Source organism: Mobula hypostoma, chromosome 6 (assembly GCF_963921235.1).
Source record: "Mobula hypostoma chromosome 6, sMobHyp1.1, whole genome shotgun sequence".
Classification (NCBI taxonomy): Eukaryota; Metazoa; Chordata; class Chondrichthyes; order Myliobatiformes; family Myliobatidae; genus Mobula; species Mobula hypostoma.
In genome coordinates, this window is record NC_086102.1 from 4,336,707 (window position 1) to 4,357,222 (window position 20,516).

General features: G+C 53.7%; 1 protein-coding gene across 1 annotated transcript in view; it reads right to left on the bottom strand.

Moving 5' to 3' along the window:
- trappc10 (trafficking protein particle complex subunit 10) overlaps nucleotides 1-20,516 on the bottom strand; it is a 130,457-nt gene that overhangs the window by 87,184 nt on the left and 22,757 nt on the right. The window contains 1 exon segment of the mRNA XM_063050211.1: nucleotides 404-485. Within this exon segment, the coding sequence (XP_062906281.1) occupies nucleotides 404-485 (82 nt within the window).

Sequence of the window (20,516 nt, forward strand, 5' to 3'; positions counted from 1 at the left end):
TGGAGGTGGAGAGGATGTTACCTCCAGTGGGGGAGTCTAGGACCAGAGGACACAGATAGAGTGGATGTGGAGAGGATGTTGCCTCCAGTGGGGGAGTCTAGGACCAGAGGACACAGATAGAGTGGATGTGGAGAGGATGTTGCCTCCAGTGGGGGAGTCTAGGACCAGAGGACACAGCCTCAGAATACAAGGCCATCCCTTTAGAGCAGAGATGAGGAAGAATATCTTGGGTGTGTTGGTCGTTGACACCAATGACACATGTCACTATATCTTTGGATGTACATGTGATAAATAACTCTGAATGTGTGTCTCACGCAGTCAATGGCAACAGCAAGCAAGTGCTGTATTCCAGTGTCTCAGAACGTCAGCTCTAACCACAGGTAAGCAGTTACGGGGACAGTACCTTCTCCATTCCATGGGTTCCCGTGGAAGTTGCTGCACAAGTATCGAGTACACGGAAGAGAAGAGGGCTTGATCTCCTGCACCTGGAGAGGAGAGAGAGAAAACAAGACCTCAGTCCACATTCTGAGATAACGTTGCAGCACTCCAAAACACTGGTCAGACCACACTTGGAATACCGCGTTCAGTTCTGGTCCTCTCATTATAGGAAAGATGAGGAAGCTTTGGAGGGTGCAGAGGAGGTTTACCAGGATCCTGCCTGTACGAGAGAGCAGGTCTCAAGAGGACAGGTTGAGTGAGCTGGGGCTTTCCAGTGTAAATTCATCAAGATGACACATGGACCCTCTCAGTATAGATGAGACACACTGAAGCATCCATAGAGGCTTTACAAGTAATATACACTGCTTTTTCAAGATTTTAAGGGGAAATGGCATAGCGGGGGTTGGGAGAGAGAAGGTTTTCCTGGAGCATTATGAGCAGCTTTGGGCCCCTTCTCTGAGAAAAGAATGTGCTGGTATTGACAAGGGTCCAGAGCAGGTTCCAAGAATTATTCCAGGAATGAAAGGGTTAACCCACGAGGAGCATTTGATGGCTCTGGGCCTGTACTCACTGGATCTTAGAATGAGTGAGGGATCTCATTGAAACCTACTGAGTATTGAAAGGCCTAGAATAGAGTGATGGTAGAGAAGATGTTTCCTATGGTAGGGTAGTCTATGACCAGAGGACACAGACAGAGTGGATGTGGAGAGGATGTTTCCTATAGTGGGAAGTCTAGGACCAGAGGACACAGATAGAGTGGATGTGGAGAGGATGTTTCCTATAGTGGGGAGTCTAGGACCAGAGGGCACAGATAGAGTGGATGTGGAGAGGATGTTTCCTATAGTGGGAAGTCTAGGACCAGAGGACACAGATAGAGTGGATGTGAAGAGGATGTTTTCTATAGTGGGGAGTCTATGACCAGAGGACACAGATAGAGTGGATGTGGAGAGGATGTTTCCTATAGTGGGGGAGTCTAGGACCAGAGGGCACAGATAGAGTGGATGTGGAGAGGATGTTTCCTATAGTGGGGAGTCTAGGACCAGAGGGCACAGATAGAGTGGATGTGAAGAGGATGTTTTCTATAGTGGGGGAGTCTAGGACCAGAGGACACAGATAGAGTGGATGTGGAGAGGATGTTTCCTATAGTGGGGAGTCTATGACCAGAGGACACAGATAGAGTGGATGTGGAGAGGATGTTTGCTATAGTGGGGAGTCTATGACCAGAGGACACAGATAGAGTGGATGTGGGGAGGATGTTTCCTCCAGTGCGAGAGTTTAGGACCAGAGGCCATGGCCTCAGAACAGTGGGGCATCCATTTAGAACAGAGAATTTCTTTAGCCAGAGGGTGGTGAGTCTGTAGAATTAATTTCCACAGATGGTTGTGGAGGCCAAATGATTAGGTACATTAAAAGCAGAGGTTGATAGATTCTTGATTAGTCAGGACATCAAAGATTACTAGGAGAAGGCAGGAGAATGGGGTTGAGAGAGACAATAAATCAGCCGTAATGGTATGGCAGAGTAGATTTGATGGGCCAAATGACCTAATTTTGCTCCTATCATTTTCCAATCTCTTATCATTTTCCTGATGTAACAATCAGGCCACCATCTAAAAAAGTGCCAAAAGTTCAAAATGAATCTCGGAGCCATTTCTACACGCAACAGAAGTTTAGAACGTTCTTCAAATGGCAAAAACTGCAACATCAACTGTTGATCTCAAGTTTCAGACTAAAGTCAAAGGTCTGAGGGGTCGGGGGCAAAGATGAGTACACGGGTCTAGGTTAGGAATCAACACAATTCTTCTGAAAAGTGGGGCACAGCTCCAGTATTTCAAGAATAGAGACTGTGTTGCTTGCCCCCAGATGAGTCCAAAAGGAAGACAGATATTGAGAGGAGTAACATATCCAACTAGCAAATCTGCAGTGTCAGCTCAGCGTGTTGGGTGAGCAGGGCCTGGCCCTGTGACATCACAGATCTCTATCAGCATGGTGGATGAATTCATCAGAAACCCACCATGAACCTGAAACAGTGTGAGTGACCCACGGCTCCCAGCCGTCCACAACCCAGAAGTTCAACGTAGTAACTCCGTTCAACCTGATCGCAGCACAGACAAGCCGTGAGAGCAAACGGTGGACAGAACCCAGTGAGTGCACGTCCCTACACCAGCTCCACAGCACTCCGGAAGCACACGGTGGGTGACAACCATAGCAGGACCATGGGGGGAGGGAGAGGAGGGGGAGAAGAGGGGAAGGAGGGGGAAAGGAAGGGGGAAGGAGGGGGGGAAGGAGGGGGGGAAGGAGGGGGGGAAGGAGGGGGGGAAGGAGGGGGGAAGGAGGGGGGGAAGGAGGGGGGGAAGGAGGGGGGAAGGAGGGGGGAAGGAGGGGGGAAGGAGGGGAGAGAAGGGGGGAAGGGGGGCAGAGGGGGGAAGGGGGGCAGAGGGGGGAAGGGGGCAGAGGGGGGAAGGGGGGCAGAGGGGGGAAGGGGGCAGAGGGGGGAAGGAGGCGGAGGGGTAAGAAGGGGGCGGAGGGGTAAGAAGGGGGCGGAGGGGGTAAGAAGGGGGAGAGGAGGGTGATTGGAAGGGGGTTGGAGGGGAGTCTTCTCCCCATAAGCTTTGACACTCTGACTAATCAAGAACCTATCAACCTCCACTTTAAATACACCAAATGACTTGGCCTTCACAGCCATCTGCGGCAATGAATTCGAGAGATTCACCAGCCCCCGGCTAAAGAAATTCCCCCTCAGCTCTGTACTAAATGTATGTCCATCTGTTCTGACGCTGTGCCCTCTGGTCTTCGATTCCTCCACTAGAGGAAACATGCTGTTCAGATAGTGAGACAGAGTGGTAAAGAAGGCATACGAGATGCTTGCCTTTATAATTTGAGGCATCGAGTTCAAGAATCAAGAGTTATGTTGCAGCTTTATCAAACTCTGGTTACACCACATTTGGAGTATTGCATTTAGTTGTGGTCCCCCCATGACAGGAAGGGTGTTGAGGCTCTGGAGAGGGTGCAGAGAAGTTTACCAGGATGTTGCCTAAATTAGAGTTCATGTACTATAACGAGAGGTTGGACAAACTCGGGTTGTCTTCTCTGGAGTGGCAGAGGGTGGAGGGGAGATCTGAGAGAGGTTTACAAGGTTATGAGAGGAATAGAGTAGGCAGCCAGAGTTGAAACTAATCTTATGCATATAGGGTGACAATCAATAGTTTTTTTGCATATTGTGTTTTATGGGCTCACTTTTATATTATATTTATTGTGTTCTTTCTGCTTTATCATCATCATCAGTATGTGCTGTGCCATATGACGTGGGCGATCATGATCTCATGACCATGAATGTTTTTGTCAGATTTCTACTGAACTGGTTTGCCATTGCCTTCTTCTGAGCAGTGTCTTTACAAGATGGGTGACCCCAGCCATTATCAATACTCTTCAGAGATTGTCTGCCTGGTGTCAGTGGTCACATAACCAGGACTTGTGATATGAACCAGCTGCTCATTCAACCATCCACCCCCTGCTCCCATGCCCCTGATCTGAGGGTAAGCGAGTGCTACACCTCGCACAAGGGTGACGTGCAGGCGAGCGGAGGGAAGGAGTGCCTTACATCTCCATCGCCACCCCACCACCTGTAGGCTAATGGAGGGAGGGAGCATCTTACACCTCAGACATAGCTCTACCCAGTCACTCGGGACAAATTAGTAAATTGGTTTATTACTGAAAGCCAACAAAAAATAGTAGATATAGCCCAGTCCATCGTGGGTAAAGCCCTCCCCACCACTGACGACATCTACTTCGAGAGCTGTCACAAAAAGCAGCATCTATTATAAAGGACATGCTCTCTCCTCACTGCTGCCATCAGGAAGGAGATACAAGAGCCTCAGGTCCCACACCACCAAGTTCAGGAACAGTGATCACCCCTCAACCATCAAGCTCTTGAACCAGCGGGGATAACTTCACTCACCCCATCACTGAAATGTTCTAACAATATAGACTCACTTTCAGGGACTCCATCTCATGGTCTCGATATTTATTGCTTGCATGTTTGTTTATACTTACTGAGTATGCCACAAGAAAATTAATCTCAAGGTAGCATATGGTGACATGTATGTACTTCGACAATAAATTTATTTTGAATGTTGAACTATTGTCACATGTAGTGAGATATTATGAAAAACTTGTCTTGCGTAGTGTTCATGCAGATCAGTTCATTACACACTGCATTGAGGCAGAACACAGGAAATTAATGACAATGCAGAATAAAGTGTAACAGCTACACAGAAAGTGCAGTGCAAAGTTCAAAGTAAATTTATTATCAAAGTACATATATGTCACCATATACAACTCTGAGATTCATTTGCTTGCGGGCATACAGAATACATCCAAGAACCATAATAGAATCAGTGAAAGACTGCACCCAACAACCAGTGTGCAAAAGACAACAAACTATGCAAATACAAAAGATAAAAAGAAATAATAATAAATAAATAAGCAAAAAAACATCAAGAACCTGAGATGAAGACTAAAGAGTCCTTGAAAGTGAGCCCATAGGTTGTGGACAGTTCAGGGATGGGCAAGTGAAGTTGAGTGAAGTTATCTCCTCTGGTTCAGGACCCTGATGCTTGAGGGGTAATAACTGTTCCTCAACCTGGTGGTGAGAGTCCTGAGGCTCCTGTAGCTTCTTCGTGATGGCAGCAGCAAAAAGGGGGCATGTCCTGGATGGTGGGGGTGTATGATGATGGATGCTGCTTTCCTGTGACAACTCTGTGCAGATGTACTCAATGGTACAATGCAGGTAAACAGTGAGTTGCAAAGTCATAACGAGGTAGCATGTGAAGTCAAGGGTTCATCTTATACCAGGGAGCAGACTGATAGTTGGCCTTGTGCCTGGTGGGACATGCTAAGAGACTTTTGCATCTTCTGCCCAATGAGACAGAAAGCCTTGTCTGGACAGCATTGGAGTACTGCAGAGCAACACACACAAAACGTTGGAGAAACTCAGCAGCTGAGGCAGCATCTACGGAGAGCAACAAAGAGTCAAGGTTTCAGGCAGAGACCCTTCATCAGGACCAGGACATCATGACTCCATAGATGTTGCCTGACCTGCTGAGTTTCTCCAGCATTGTGAACATAGAACATAGGAATCTACAGCACATTACAGGCCTTTTAGCCCACAATGTTGTGTCGACCATGCAAACTACTCTAGAAACTGCCTACAATTTGCCTATTGCATAGCCCTCTGTTTTTCTAAGCTCCATGTATCTACCTAAGAGGCTCTTAAAAGACCCTATTGTATCCGGCTCCACCACCTTCGCTGGCAGTGCATTCCACATACCCACCACTCTCTGTGTGAAAAACTTACTCCTGACATCCCCTCTGTACCTATTTCCAAGCACCTTAAAACTATGCCCTCTCATGCTAGCCATTTCAGCCCTGGGGAAAAGCCTCTGGCTATCCACACGATCAATGCCCCTCATCATCTTATACACCTCCAAGCAGAAAAGGCCAAGTTCACTCAACCTATTCTCATAAGGCACGCTCTCCAATCCAGGCAACATCCTTGTAAATCTCCTCTGCACCCTTTCTATGGTTTCCAACATCCTTTCTGTAGTTTTCTAGATAATTGGGACCTTTTCTGGGGCAGGCGTGACCTGTATAAAAGGGACCTTGAATCCAAGAGGGCCAATATTCTTGCGGACAGGTTTACATCCTTGTAAATCTCTGCACTTTCTCTGTTGCATCCACATCCTTCCTGTAGTGGGGTGACCAGAACTGAACACAGTACTCCAAGTGGGATCTGACCAAGGTCATATATAGCTGTAACATTACGTCACGCCTCTTGAACTCAATCCCCCGGTTGATGAATGCCAACACACCACACGCCTTCTTAACAACACTGTCAACCTGCGCAGCAGCTTTGAGTGTCCTATGGACAGGGATCCCAAGATCTCACCGATCCTCCACACTGCCAAGAGGCTGACCATTAATATTATATTCTGTCTTCAAATTGGACCTTTTGAAATGAACCACTTCACACCTATCTGGGTTGAACTCCATCTGCCGAGTGTGTATGTTACTCTAGATTTCCATCATCTGCAGAATCCCTTCTGTTTACTGGAGAGATGTATTAAACTTGGCAATGTGATCATAAGACATATGAGCAGAATTAGGCCATTCGGCCCAATGAGACTGCTCCACCATTCAATCATATCTGAATTATTTTCCCTCCGAACCCCATTCTCCTGCTTTTTCCCCATAAACTTTGAAGCCTTGATTAATCAAGAACCTGTCAATCTCCACTCGAAATATACCCAACGACTTGGCCTCCACAGCCATCTGTGGCAAAGAATTCCACAGATTCACCATCCTCTGGCTAAAGAAATTCCTCCTCACCTCTGTTCTAAATGGACGCCCCTCTATTCTGAGGCTGTGCCCTCTGATCCAAGACTCTCGCACAACAGGAAACTCTCCACATCCACTTCATCCAGGCTTTTCAATACTCGACAGACTCAATGGGATTCCCCTTTTTAAACTCCAGCAAGTACACTCAGAGGAACAGTCCTCCTGAACACACAACCTCCTGACAGATAAGAAGCTTTTAAGACAGCGGAAGAGAGTGGTGAAATGCAGCAAGGAGCAATGTTATGTCCAAGAGTCTGTTACATTGTCTCAGGCATACACTGAGTAGAAAACTCACCAAAAACATGCAAATGTTGAGGAGCCATTGCTATTACCACATTCTAATTGACCACCTATTCTCCAACAGAGCAACAACATCGAAGAGGATCTTTACTAAACTCCCAGAGGTCAGAGCTAATGGTAAGAGAGGAAAAGAGGAGGGTAAGGGGCAAGTCTTAGGGGACGGGTTCTCAGGTCTGCAGGACCTGAAGCACCACCACAGTAGCTGGTCGGTACAGATGGCGGGGTGGGGGAGGCGGTACCAATCAAAGCACAATTATCATGTTATTGTCATGTCTAGAGTAGGTGTAATTGGGCAGTGCGGGTGGAATTGGGCAGGGAGGGCCTGAAACCACGCTGAATCTCAAACCAAAATTAAAATTAAATATGAACTTCCAAAAGGCTTCAGAATGAACACAAGGACCTGGATCCACTGCAATTTGCCTATTGTCACAATAGGTCAACGGCAGATGCAACCTTAATGGCTCTTCACATGGACAACACAAATACCCATGTCAGGATGCTGTTCATCGACTTTAGTTCAGCATTTAACACCATCATTCTCACAATGCTGACTGAGAAGTTGCAGAACCTGGGCCTCTGTACCTCCCTCTGCAGTTAGATCCTCGAATTCCTAAGCTGAAGACCACAATCTGTGCGGATTGGTGATAACATATCCTCTTCACTGACAATCAACACTGGTGCACCTCTGGGGTGTGCGCTCTACTCTCTCTATACCCCTGACTGTGTAGCTAGGCATAGCTCAAATTCCATCTATAAATTTGCCGACGATACAACCATTGTTGGTAGAATCTCGGGTGGTGACGAGAGGGCGTACAGGAGTGAGATATGCCAACTAGTGAATGGTGCCACAGCAACAACCTGGCACTCAACGTCAGTAAGGTGAAAGAGCTGACTGTGGACTTCAGGAAGGGTAAGACGAAGGAACACATACCAATCCACATAGAGGGATCAGAAGTGGAGAGAGTGAGCAGCTTCAAGTTCCTGGGTGTCAAGATCTCTGAGGATCTAACCTGGTCCTAACGTATTGATGTAGTTATAAAGAAGGCAAGACAGAGACTATACTTCATTAGGAGTTTGAAGAGGTTTGACATGCCAACAAATACACTCAAAAACTTCTATAGTTGTACCATGGAGAGCATTCTGACAGGCTGCATCACTGTCTGGTATGGAGGGACTACTGCACAGGACCGAAAGAAGCTGCAAAGGATTATAAATCTAGTCAGCTCCATCTTGGGCACAAGCCTACAAAGTACCCTGAACATCTTCAGGGAGCGGTGTCTCAGAAAGGCAGTGTCCATTATTAAGGACCTCCAGCACCCAGGGCATGTCCTTTTCTCACTGTTACCATCAGGTAGGAGATACAGAAGCCTGAAGGCACACACTCAGCGATTCAGGAACAGCTTCTTCCCCTCGGCCATCCGATTCCTAAATGGACTTTGAACCCATGAGCACCTCACTTTTTTAATATATATTATTTCTGCTATTTGCACGACTTTTAATCTATTCAATATATGTATACTCTAAGTGATTTCCTTATTTATTTATTATTATGATTTTTTTTTTCCCCTCTATATTATGTATTGTATTGAACTGCTGCTGCTAACAAATTTCACGACACATGCCGGTGATAATAAACCTGATTCTCAAATCGGACTTCTTAGCAAAATAAACGAAAGGAATGAATGAAGAAATTGCTGAGTGGACACGAAAAGGACTGCAGAGGAAGTAAAGGGCACTGTTCCCCTGTTTGTGAACAGAGTGGGAGGGATCCGTCATCATAGCCCCAGCCACCCTGTACACATCCACTTCATAGTCACCAGGCTGGTGCAGGAGGGGCGGTGGGCAGTTTCACTGCTGTGCTGGTTTACAATCCACCTGCACAGAGGAAAATAAACGCTTCCCCACAGTTACACAACAGCCTCACAGGCACCATCAAAGTCAGCTATTCTGACGCCAGGCCTGACTTGATTGATCACTTTCAGAGTTACTGAAAGCCATGACACGATCCTTATCTGACAGCACCCAGGAAACACCAACCCCCGTCTTCAAACTAAAATTTCACAGTGAACAGACCCGTCCCCACCGGTACCGTACCCCGGTGTTACACAGTGACAGACCCGTCCCCACCGGTACCGCACCCCGGTGTTACACAGTGACGGACCCGTCCCCACCGGTACCGTACCCCAGTGTTACACAGTGACAGACCCGTCCCCACCGGTACCGTACTCCGGTGTTACACACTGACAGACCCGTCCCCACTGGTACCGTACCCCGGTGTTACACAGTGACAGACCCGTCCCCACCGGTACCGCACCCCGGTGTTACACAGCGACAGACCCGTCCCCACCGGTACTGTACCCGGGTCTTATACAGTGACAGACCCGTCCCCACCAGTACCATACCCCAGTGTTATATAGCGACAGACCCGTCCCCACCGGTACTGTACCCCGGTGTCACACAGTAACAGACCCGTCCCCACCGATACCGTACCCCGGTGTTACACAGTGACAGACCCGTCCCCACCAGTACCGTACCCCAGTGTTATATAGCGACAGACCCGTCCCCACCGGTCCCGTACCCCGGTGTTATACAGTGACAGACCCGTCCTCACCGGTACTGTACCCTGGTGTTATACGGTGACAGACCCATCCACACCGGTACCATACCCCGGTGTTATACAGTGACAGACCGTCCCCACCGGTACCGTACCCCGGCGTTAGACCATTGACAGACCCGTCCCCACCGGAACCGCGCCCCGGTGTTATACAGTGACAGACCCGTCCCCACCGGTAACGCACCCCGGTGTTATACACTGACAGACCCGTCCCCAGCGGTACCGCACCCCGGTGTTACACAGTGACAGACCCGTCCCCACCGGTACCGTACCAGTGTTATACAGCGACAGACTCATCCCTACCGGTACCATACCCCAGTGTTATACAGTGACAGACCCGTCCCCACCGGTACCGTACCCCAGTGTTGTACAGTGACAGACCCGTCCCCACCGGTACCGTACCCCGGTGTTACACAGTGACAGACCCGACCCCACCGGTACCGTACCCGGGTGTGATACACTGACAGACCCTTCCCCACCGGTACTGTACCCCGGTGTTATACAGTGACAGACCCATCCCCACCGGTACCGTACCCCAGTGTTATACAGTGACAGACCCATCCCCACCGGTACCGTACCCCAGTGTTATACAGTGACAGACCCGTCCCCACCGGTACCGTACCCGGGTGTTATACACAGACAGACCCGTCCCCACCGGTACCGTACCCCAGTGTTACACAGTGACAGACCCGTCCCCACCGGTACTGTACCCCGGTGTTATACAGTGACAGACCCGTCCCCACCGGGACTGTACCCCGGTGTTATACAGTGACAGACCCGTCCCCACCGGTACCGTACCCGGGTGTTATACACAGACAGACCCGTAAAAACCGGTACCGTACCCCAGTGTTACACAGTGACAGACCCGTCCCCACCGGTACTGTACCCCGGTGTTATACAGTGACAGACCCTTCCCCACCGGTACTGTACCCCAGTGTTATACACTGACAGACCCATCCACACCGGTACCGTACCCGGATGTTATACACTGACAGACCCGTCCCCACCGGTACCGTACCCCGGTGTTATACAGTGACAGACCCGTCCCCACCGGTACCGTACCCCGGTGTTACACAGTGACAGACCCATCCCCACCTGTACCTTACCCCAGTGTTATACAGTGACAGACCCGTCCTCACCGGTACCGTACCCCGGTGTTATACAGTGACAGACCCGTCCCCACCGGTACCGTACCTGGGTGTCATACACTGACAGACCCTTCCCCACCGGTACTGTACCCCGGTGTTATACAGTGACAGACCCGTCCCCACTGGTACTGTTCCCCGGTGTTATACAGTGACAGACCCATCCCCACCGGTACTGTACCCCAGTGTTATACAGTGACAGACCCGTCCCCACCGGTACCGTAACCGGGTGTTATACACAGACAGACCCGTCCCCACCGGTACCGTACCCCAGTGTTACACAGTGACAGACCCGTCCCCACCGGTACTGTACCCCGGTGTTATACAGTGACAGACCCGTCCCCACCGGTACCGTACCCGGGTGTTATACAGTGACAGACCCGTCCCCACCGGTACCGTACCCGGGTGTTATACACAGACAGACCCGTCCCCACCTGTACTGTACCCCAGTGTTACACAGTGACAGACCCGTCCCCACCGGTACTGTACCCCGGTGTTATACAGTGACAGACACTTCCCCACTGCTACTGTACCCCAGTGTTATTGCAGTGACAGACCCGTCCCCACCGGTACCGTACCCGGGTGTTATACACTGACAGACCCGTCCCCACCGGTACCGTACCCCGGTGTTATACAGTGACAGACCCGTCCCCACCGGTACCGTACCCCGGTGTTACACACTGACAGACCCGTCCCCACCGGTACCGTACCCCGGTGTTATACACTGACAGACCCGTCCCCACCGGTACCGTACCCCGGTGTTATACAGTGACAGACCCGTCCCCACCGGTACCGTACCCCGGTGTTACACACTGACAGACCCGTCCCCACCGGTACCGCACCCCGGTGTTATACAGAGACAGACCCGTCCCCATCAGTTCTGTACCCCGGTGTTTATTATTGACAGACCCGACCCCACCGGTACCGTACCCCGGTGTTATACAGTGACAGACCCGTCCCCACCGGTACTGTACCCCAGTGTTATACAGTGACAGACCCGTCCCCATCAGTTCTGTACCCCGGTGTTTATTATTGACAGACCCGTCCCCACCGGTACCGTACCCCGGTGTTATACAGTGACAGACCCGTCCACATCAGTTCTGTACCCCAGTGTTATACAGTGACAGATCCGTCCCCACCGGTACTGTAACCCGGTGTTATACAGTGACAGACCCGTCTCCACCGGTACTGTACCCCGGTGTTATACAGTGACAGAACCGTCCCCACCGGTACCGCACCCCGGCGTTATACAGTGACAGACCCGTCCCCACCGGTACTGTACCCCGGTGTTATACAGTGACAGACCCTTCCCCACTGCTACTGTACCCCAGTGTTATTGCAGTGACAGACCCGTCCCATCCGGTACCGTACCCGGGTGTTATACACTGACAGACCCGTCCCCACCGGTACCGTACCCGGGTGTTATACACTGACAGACCCGTCCCCACCGGTACCGTACCCCGGTGTTATACAGTGACAGACCCGTCCCCACCGGTACCGTACCCCGGTGTTACACACTGACAGACCCGTCCCCACCGGTACCGCACCCCGGTGTTATACAGAGACAGACCCGTCCCCATCAGTTCTGTACCCCGGTGTTTATCATTGACAGACCCGTCCCCACCGGTACCGTACCCCGGTGTTATACAGTGACAGACCCGTCCCCACCGGTACCGTACCCCGGTGTTATACACTGACAGACCCGTCCCCACCGGTACCGTACCCCGGTGTTATACAGTGACAGACCCGTCCCCACCGGTACCGTACCCCGGTGTTATACAGTGACAGACCCGTCCCCACCAGTACCGTACCTGGGTGTCATACACTGACAGACCCTTCCCCACCGGTACTGTACCCCGGTGTTATACAGTGACAGACCCGTCCCCACTGGTACTGTTCCCCGGTGTTATACACTGACAGACCCTTCCCCACCGGTACTGTTCCCCGGGTGTTATACAGTGACAGACCCATCCCCACCGGTACTGTACCCCAGTGTTATACAGTGACAGACCCGTCCCCACCGGTACCGTAACCGGGTGTTATACACAGACAGACCCGTCCCCACCGGTACCGTACCCCAGTGTTACACAGTGACAGACCCGTCCCCACCGGTACTGTACCCCGGTGTTATACAGTGACAGACCCGTCCCCACCGGTACTGTACCCCGGTGTTATACAGTGACAGACCCGTCCCCACCGGTACCGTACCCGGGTGTTATACAGTGACAGACCCGTCCCCACCGGTACCGTACCCGGGTGTTATACACAGACAGACCCGTCCCCACCAGTACTGTACCCCAGTGTTACACAGTGACAGACCCGTCCCCACCGGTACTGTACCCCGGTGTTATACAGTGACAGACCCTTCCCCACTGCTACTGTACCCCAATGTTATTGCAGTGACAGACCCGTCCCCACCGGTACCGTACCCGGGTGTTATACACTGACAGACCCGTCCCCACCGGTACCGTACCCCGGTGTTATACAGTGACAGACCCGTCCCCACCGGTACCGTACCCCGGTGTCACACACTGACAGACCCGTCCCCACCGGTACCGCACCCCGGTGTGAAACAGAGACAGACCCGTCCCCATCAGTTCTGTACCCCGGTGTTTATTATTGACAGACCCGTCCCCACCGGTACCGTACCCCGGTGTTATACAGTGACAGACCCGTCCCCACCGGTACCGTACCCCAGTGTTATACAGTGACAGACCCGTCCCCACCGGTACCGTGCCCCAGTGTTATACAGTGACAGACCCGTCCCCATCAGTTCTGTACCCCGGTGTTTATTATTGACAGACCCGTCCCCACCGGTACCGTACCCCGGTGTTATACAGTGACAGACCCGTCCCCACCGGTACCGTACCCCAGTGTTATACAGTGACAGACCCGTCCCCATCAGTTCTGTACCCCGGTGTTTATTATTGACAGACCCGTCCCCACCGGTACCGTACCCCGGTGTTATACAGTGACAGACCCGTCCACATCAGTTCTGTACCCCAGTGTTACACAGTGACAGACCCGTCCCCACCGGTACTGTACCCCGGTGTTATACAGTGACAGACCCGTCTCCACCGGTACTGTACCCCGGTGTTATACAGTGACAGAACCGTCCCCACCGGTACCGCACCCCGGCGTTATACAGTGACAGACCCGTCCCCACCGGTACTGTACCCCGGTGTTATACAGTGACAGACCCTTCCCCACTGCTACTGTACCCCAGTGTTATTGCAGTGACAGACCCGTCCCATCCGGTACCGTACCCGGGTGTTATACACTGACAGACCCGTCCCCACCGGTACCGTACCCGGGTGTTATACACTGACAGACCCGTCCCCACCGGTACCGTACCCCGGTGTTATACACTGACAGACCCGTCCCCACCGGTACCGTACCCCGGTGATACACACTGACAGACCCGTCCCCACCGGTACCGCACCCCGGTGTTATACAGAGACAGACCCGTCCCCATCAGTTCTGTACCCCGGTGTTTATTATTGACAGACCCGTCCCCACCGGTACCGTACCCCGGTGTTATACACTGACAGACCCGTCCCCACCGGTACCGTACCCCGGTGTTATACAGTGACAGACCCGTCCCCACCGGTACCGTACCTGGGTGTCATACACTGACAGACCCTTCCCCACCGGTACGGTACCCCGGTGTTATACAGTGACAGACCCGTCCCCACTGGTACTGTTCCCCGGTGTTATACACTGACAGACCCGTCCCCACCGGTACTGTTCCCCGGGTGTTATACAGTGACAGACCCATCCCCACCGGTACTGTACCCCAGTGTTATACAGTGACAGACCCGTCCCCACCGGTACCGTAACCGGGTGTTATACACAGACAGACCCGTCCCCACCGGTACCGTACCCCAGTGTTACACAGTGACAGACCCGTCCCCACCGGTACTGTACCCCGGTGTTATACAGTGACAGACCCGTCCCCACCGGTACTGTACCCCGGTGTTATACAGTGACAGACCCGTCCCCACCGGTACCGTACCCGGGTGTTATACAGTGACAGACCCGTCCCCACCGGTACCGTACCCGGGTGTTATACACAGACAGACCCGTCCCCACCAGTACTGTACCCCAGTGTTACACAGTGACAGACCCGTCCCCACCGGTACTGTACCCCGGTGTTATACAGTGACAGACCCGTCCCCACTGCTACTGTACCCCAGTGTTATTGCAGTGACAGACCCGTCCCCACCGGTACCGTACCCGGGTGTTATACACTGACAGACCCGTCCCCACCGGTACCGTACCCCGGTGTTATACACTGACAGACCCGTCCCCACCGGTACCGTACCCCGGTGTTATACACTGACAGACCAGTCCCACGGTACCCCACCGGTACCGTACCCCGGTGTTACACACTGACAGACCCGTCCCCACCGGTACCGCACCCCGGTGTTATACAGAGACAGACCCGTCCCCATCAGTTCTGTACCCCGGTGTTTATTATTGACAGACCCGTCCCCACCGGTACCGTACCCCGGTGTTATACAGTGACAGACCCGTCCCCACCGGTACCGTACCCCAGTGTTATACAGTGACAGACCAGTCCCCATCAGTTCTGTACCCCGGTGTTTATTATTGACAGACCCGTCCCCATCAGTTCTGTACCCCAGTGTTATACAGTGACAGATCCGTCCCCACCGGTACTGTAACCCGGTGTTATACAGTGACAGACCCGTCACCACCGGTACTGTACCCGGGTGTTATACAGTGACAGACCCGTCCCCACCGGTACCGTACCAGGGTGTTATACACTGACGGACCCGTCCCCACCGGTACCGTATCCCGGTGCTACACAGTGACGGACCCGTCCCCACCGGTACCGCACCCCGGTGTTATACAGTGACAGACCCGTCCCCACCGGTACTGTACCCCGGTGTTATACAGTGACAGAACCGTCCCCACCGGTACCGCACCCCGGCGTTATACAGTGACAGACCCGTCCCCACCGGTACTGTACCCCGGTGTTATACAGTGACAGACCCTTCCCCACTGCTACTGTACCCCAGTGTTATTGCAGTGACAGACCCGTCCCATCCGGTACCGTACCCGGGTGTTATACACTGACAGACCCGTCCCCACCGGTACCGTACCCGGGTGTTATACACTGACAGACCCGTCCCCACCGGTACCGTACCCCGGTGTTATACAGTGACAGACCCGTCCCCACCGGTACCGTACCCCGGTGTTATACAGTGACAGACCCGTCCCCACCGGTACCGTACCCCGGTGTTACACACTGACAGACCCGTCCCCACCGGTACCGCACCCCGGTGTTATACAGAGACAGACCCATCCCCATCAGTTCTGTACCCCGGTGTTTATTATTGACAGACCCGTCCCCACCGGTACCGTACCCCGGTGTTATACAGTGACAGACCCGTCCCCACCGGTACCGTACCCCGGTGTTATACAGTGACAGACCCGTCCCCACCGGTACCGTACCCCGGTGTTATACAGTGACAGACCCGTCCCCACCGGTACCGTACCTGGGTGTCATACACTGACAGACCCTTCCCCACCGGTACGGTACCCCGGTGTTATACAGTGACAGACCCTTCCCCACTGGTACTGTTCCCCGGTGTTATACACTGACAGACCCTTCCCCACCGGTACTGTTCCCCGGGTGTTATACAGTGACAGACCCGTCCCCACCGGTACTGTACCCCGGTGTTATACAGTGACAGACCCGTCCCCACCGGTACTGTACCCCGGTGTTATACAGTGACAGACCCGTCCCCACCGGTACCGTACCCGGGTGTTATACACAGACAGACCCGTCCCCACCGGTACTGTACCCCAGTGTTACACAGTGACAGACCCGTCCCCACCGGTACTGTACCCCGGTGTTATACAGTGACAGACCCGTCCCCACCGGTACTGTACCCCAGTGTTATACAGTGACAGACCCGTCCCCACCGGTACCGTACCCGGGTGTTATACACTGACAGACCCGTCCCCACCGGTACCGTACCCCGGTGTTATACACTGACAGACCCGTCCCCACCGGTACCGTACCCCGGTGTTACACACTGACAGACCCGTCCCCACCGGTACCGTACCCCGGTGTTACACACTGACAGACCCGTCCCCACCGGTACCGCACCCCGGGGTTATACAGAGACAGACCCGTCCCCATCAGTTCTGTACCCCGGTGTTTATTATTGACAGACCCGACCCCACCAGTACCGTACCCCGGTGTTATACAGTGACAGACCCGTCCCCACCGGTACCGTACCCCAGTGTTATACAGTGACAGACCCGTCCCCATCAGTTCTGTACCCCGGTGTTTATTATTGACAGACCCGTCCCCACCGGTACCGTACCCCGGTGTTATACAGTGACAGACCCGTCCCCATCAGTTCTGTACCCCAGTGTTATACAGTGACAGATCCGTCCCCACCGGTACTGTAACCCGGTGTTATACAGTGACAGACCCGTCTCCACCGGTACTGTACCCGGGTGTTATACAGTGACAGACCCGTCCCCACCGGTACCGTACCAGGGTGTTATACACTGACGGACCCGTCCCCACCGGTACCGTATCCCGGTGCTACACAGTGACGGACCCGTCCCCACCGGTACCGCACCCCGGTGTTATACAGTGACAGACCCGTCCCCACCGGTACTGTACCCCGGCGTTATACAGTGACAGAACCGTCCCCACCGGTACCGCACCCCGGCGTTATACAGTGACAGACCCGTCCCCACCGGTACTGTACCCCGGTGTTATACAGTGACAGACCCTTCCCCACTGCTACTGTACCCCAGTGTTATTGCAGTGACAGACCCGTCCCATCCGGTACCGTACCCGGGTGTTATACACTGACAGACCCGTCCCCACCGGTACCGTACCCGGGTGTTATACACTGACAGACCCGTCCCCACCGGTACCGTACCCCGGTGTTATACAGTGACAGACCCGTCCCCACCGGTACCGTACCCCGGTGTTATACAGTGACAGACCCGTCCCCACCGGTACCGTACCCCGGTGTTACACACTGACAGACCCGTCCCCACCGGTACCGCACCCCGGTGTTATACAGAGACAGACCCGTCCCCATCAGTTCTGTACCCCGGTGTTTATTATTGACAGACCCGTCCCCACCGGTACCGTACCCCGGTGTTATACAGTGACAGACCCGTCCCCACCGGTACCGTACCCCGGTGTTATACAGTGACAGACCCGTCCCCACCGGTACCGTACCCCGGTGTTACACACTGACAGACCCGTCCCCACCGGTACCGCACCCCGGTGTTATACAGAGACAGACCCGTCCCCATCAGTTCTGTACCCCGGTGTTTATTATTGACAGACCCGTCCCCACCGGTACCGTACCCCGGTGTTATACAGTGACAGACCCGTCCCCACCGGTACCGTACCCCAGTGTTATACAGTGACAGACCCGTCCCCATCAGTTCTGTACCCCGGTGTTTATTATTGACAGACCCGTCCCCACCGGTACCGTACCCCGGTGTTATACAGTGACAGACCCGTCCCCATCAGTTCTGTACCCCAGTGTTATACAGTGACAGACCCGTCCCCACCGGTACTGTAACCCGGTGTTATACAGTGACAGACCCGTCCCCACCGGTACCGTACCAGGGTGTTATACACTGACAGACCCGTCCCCACCGGTACTGTACCCCGGTGCTACACAGTGACGGACCCGTCCCCACCGGTACCGCACCCCGGTGTTACACAGTGACGGACCCGTCCCCACCGGTACCGTACCCCGGCGTTATACAGTGACAGACCCGTCCCCACACCGGTACCGTACCCGGGTGTCATACAGTGACAGACCCGTCCCCACCGGTACCGTACCCGGGTGTTATACACAGACAGACCCATCCCCACCGGCACCGTACCCCAGTGTTACACAGTGACAGACCCGTCCCCACCGGTACTGTACCCCGGTGTTATACAGTGACAGACCCTTCCCCACCGGTACCGTACCCCAGTGTTATACAGTGACAGACCCGTCCCCACCGGTACCGTACCCCGGTGTTATACAGTGACAGAACCGTCCCCATCAGTTCTGTACCCCAGTGTTATACAGTGACCGATCCGTCCCCACCGGTACTGTAACCCGGTGTTATACAGTGACAGACCCGTCCCCACCGGTACTGTACCCGGGTGTTATACAGTGACAGACCCGTCCACACCGGTACCGTACCCGGATGTTATACACTGACAGACCCGTCCCCACCGGTACCGTACCCCGGTGTTATACAGTGACAGACCCTTCCCCACTGCTACTGTACCCCAGTGTTATTGCAGTGACAGACCCGTCCCATCCGGTACCGTACCCGGGTGTTATACACTGACAGACCCGTCCCCACCGGTACCGTACCCGGGTGTTATACACTGACAGACCCGTCCCCACTGGTACCGTACCCCGGTGTTATACAGTGACAGACCCGTCCCCACCGGTACCGTACCCCGGTGTTACACACTGACAGACCCGTCCCCACCGGTACCGCACCCCGGTGTTATACAGAGACAGACCCGTCCCCATCAGTTCTGTACCCCGGTGTTTATTATTGACAGACCCGTCCCCACCGGTACCGTACCCCGGTGTTATACAGTGACAGACCCGTCCCCACCGGTACCGTACCCCGGTGTTATACACTGACAGACCCGTCCCCACCGGTACCGTACCCCGGTGTTATACAGTGACAGACCCGTCCCCACCGGTACCGTACCCCGGTGTTATACAGTGACAGACCCGTCCCCACCGGTACTGTACCTGGGTGTCATACACTGACAGACCCTTCCCCACCGGTACTGTACCCCGGTGTTATACAGTGACAGACCCTTCCCCACTGGTACTGTTCCCCGGTGTTATACACTGACAGACCCTTCCCCACCGGTACTGTTCCCCGGGTGTTATACAGTGACAGACCCATCCCCACCGGTACTGTACCCCAGTGTTATACAGTGACAGACCCGTCCCCACCGGTACCGTAACCGGGTGTTATACACAGACAGACCCGTCCCCACCGGTACCGTACCCCAGTGTTACACAGTGACAGACCCGTCCCCACCGGTACTGTACCCCGGTGTTATACAGTGACAGACCCGTCCCCACCGGTACTGTACCCCGGTGTTATACAGTGACAGACCCGTCCCCACCGGTACCGTACCCGGGTGTTATACAGTGACAGACCCGTCCCCACCGGTACCGTACCCGGGTGTTATACACAGACAGACCCGTCCCCACCAGTACTGTACCCCAGTCTTACACAGTGACAGACCCGTCCCCACCGGTACTGTACCCCGGTGTTATACAGTGACAGACCCTTCCCCACTGCTACTGTACCCCAGTGTTATTGCAGTGACAGACCCGTCCCCACCGGTACCGTACCCGGGTGTTATACACTGACAGACCCGTCCCCACCGGTACCGTACCCCGGTGTTATACACTGACAGACCCGTCCCCACCGGTACCGTACCCCGGTGTTACACACTGACAGACCCGTCCCCACCGGTACCGTACCCCGGTGTTACACACTGACAGACCCGTCCCCACCGGTACCGCACCCCGGTGTTATACAGAGACAGACCCGTCCCCATCAGTTCTGTACCCCGG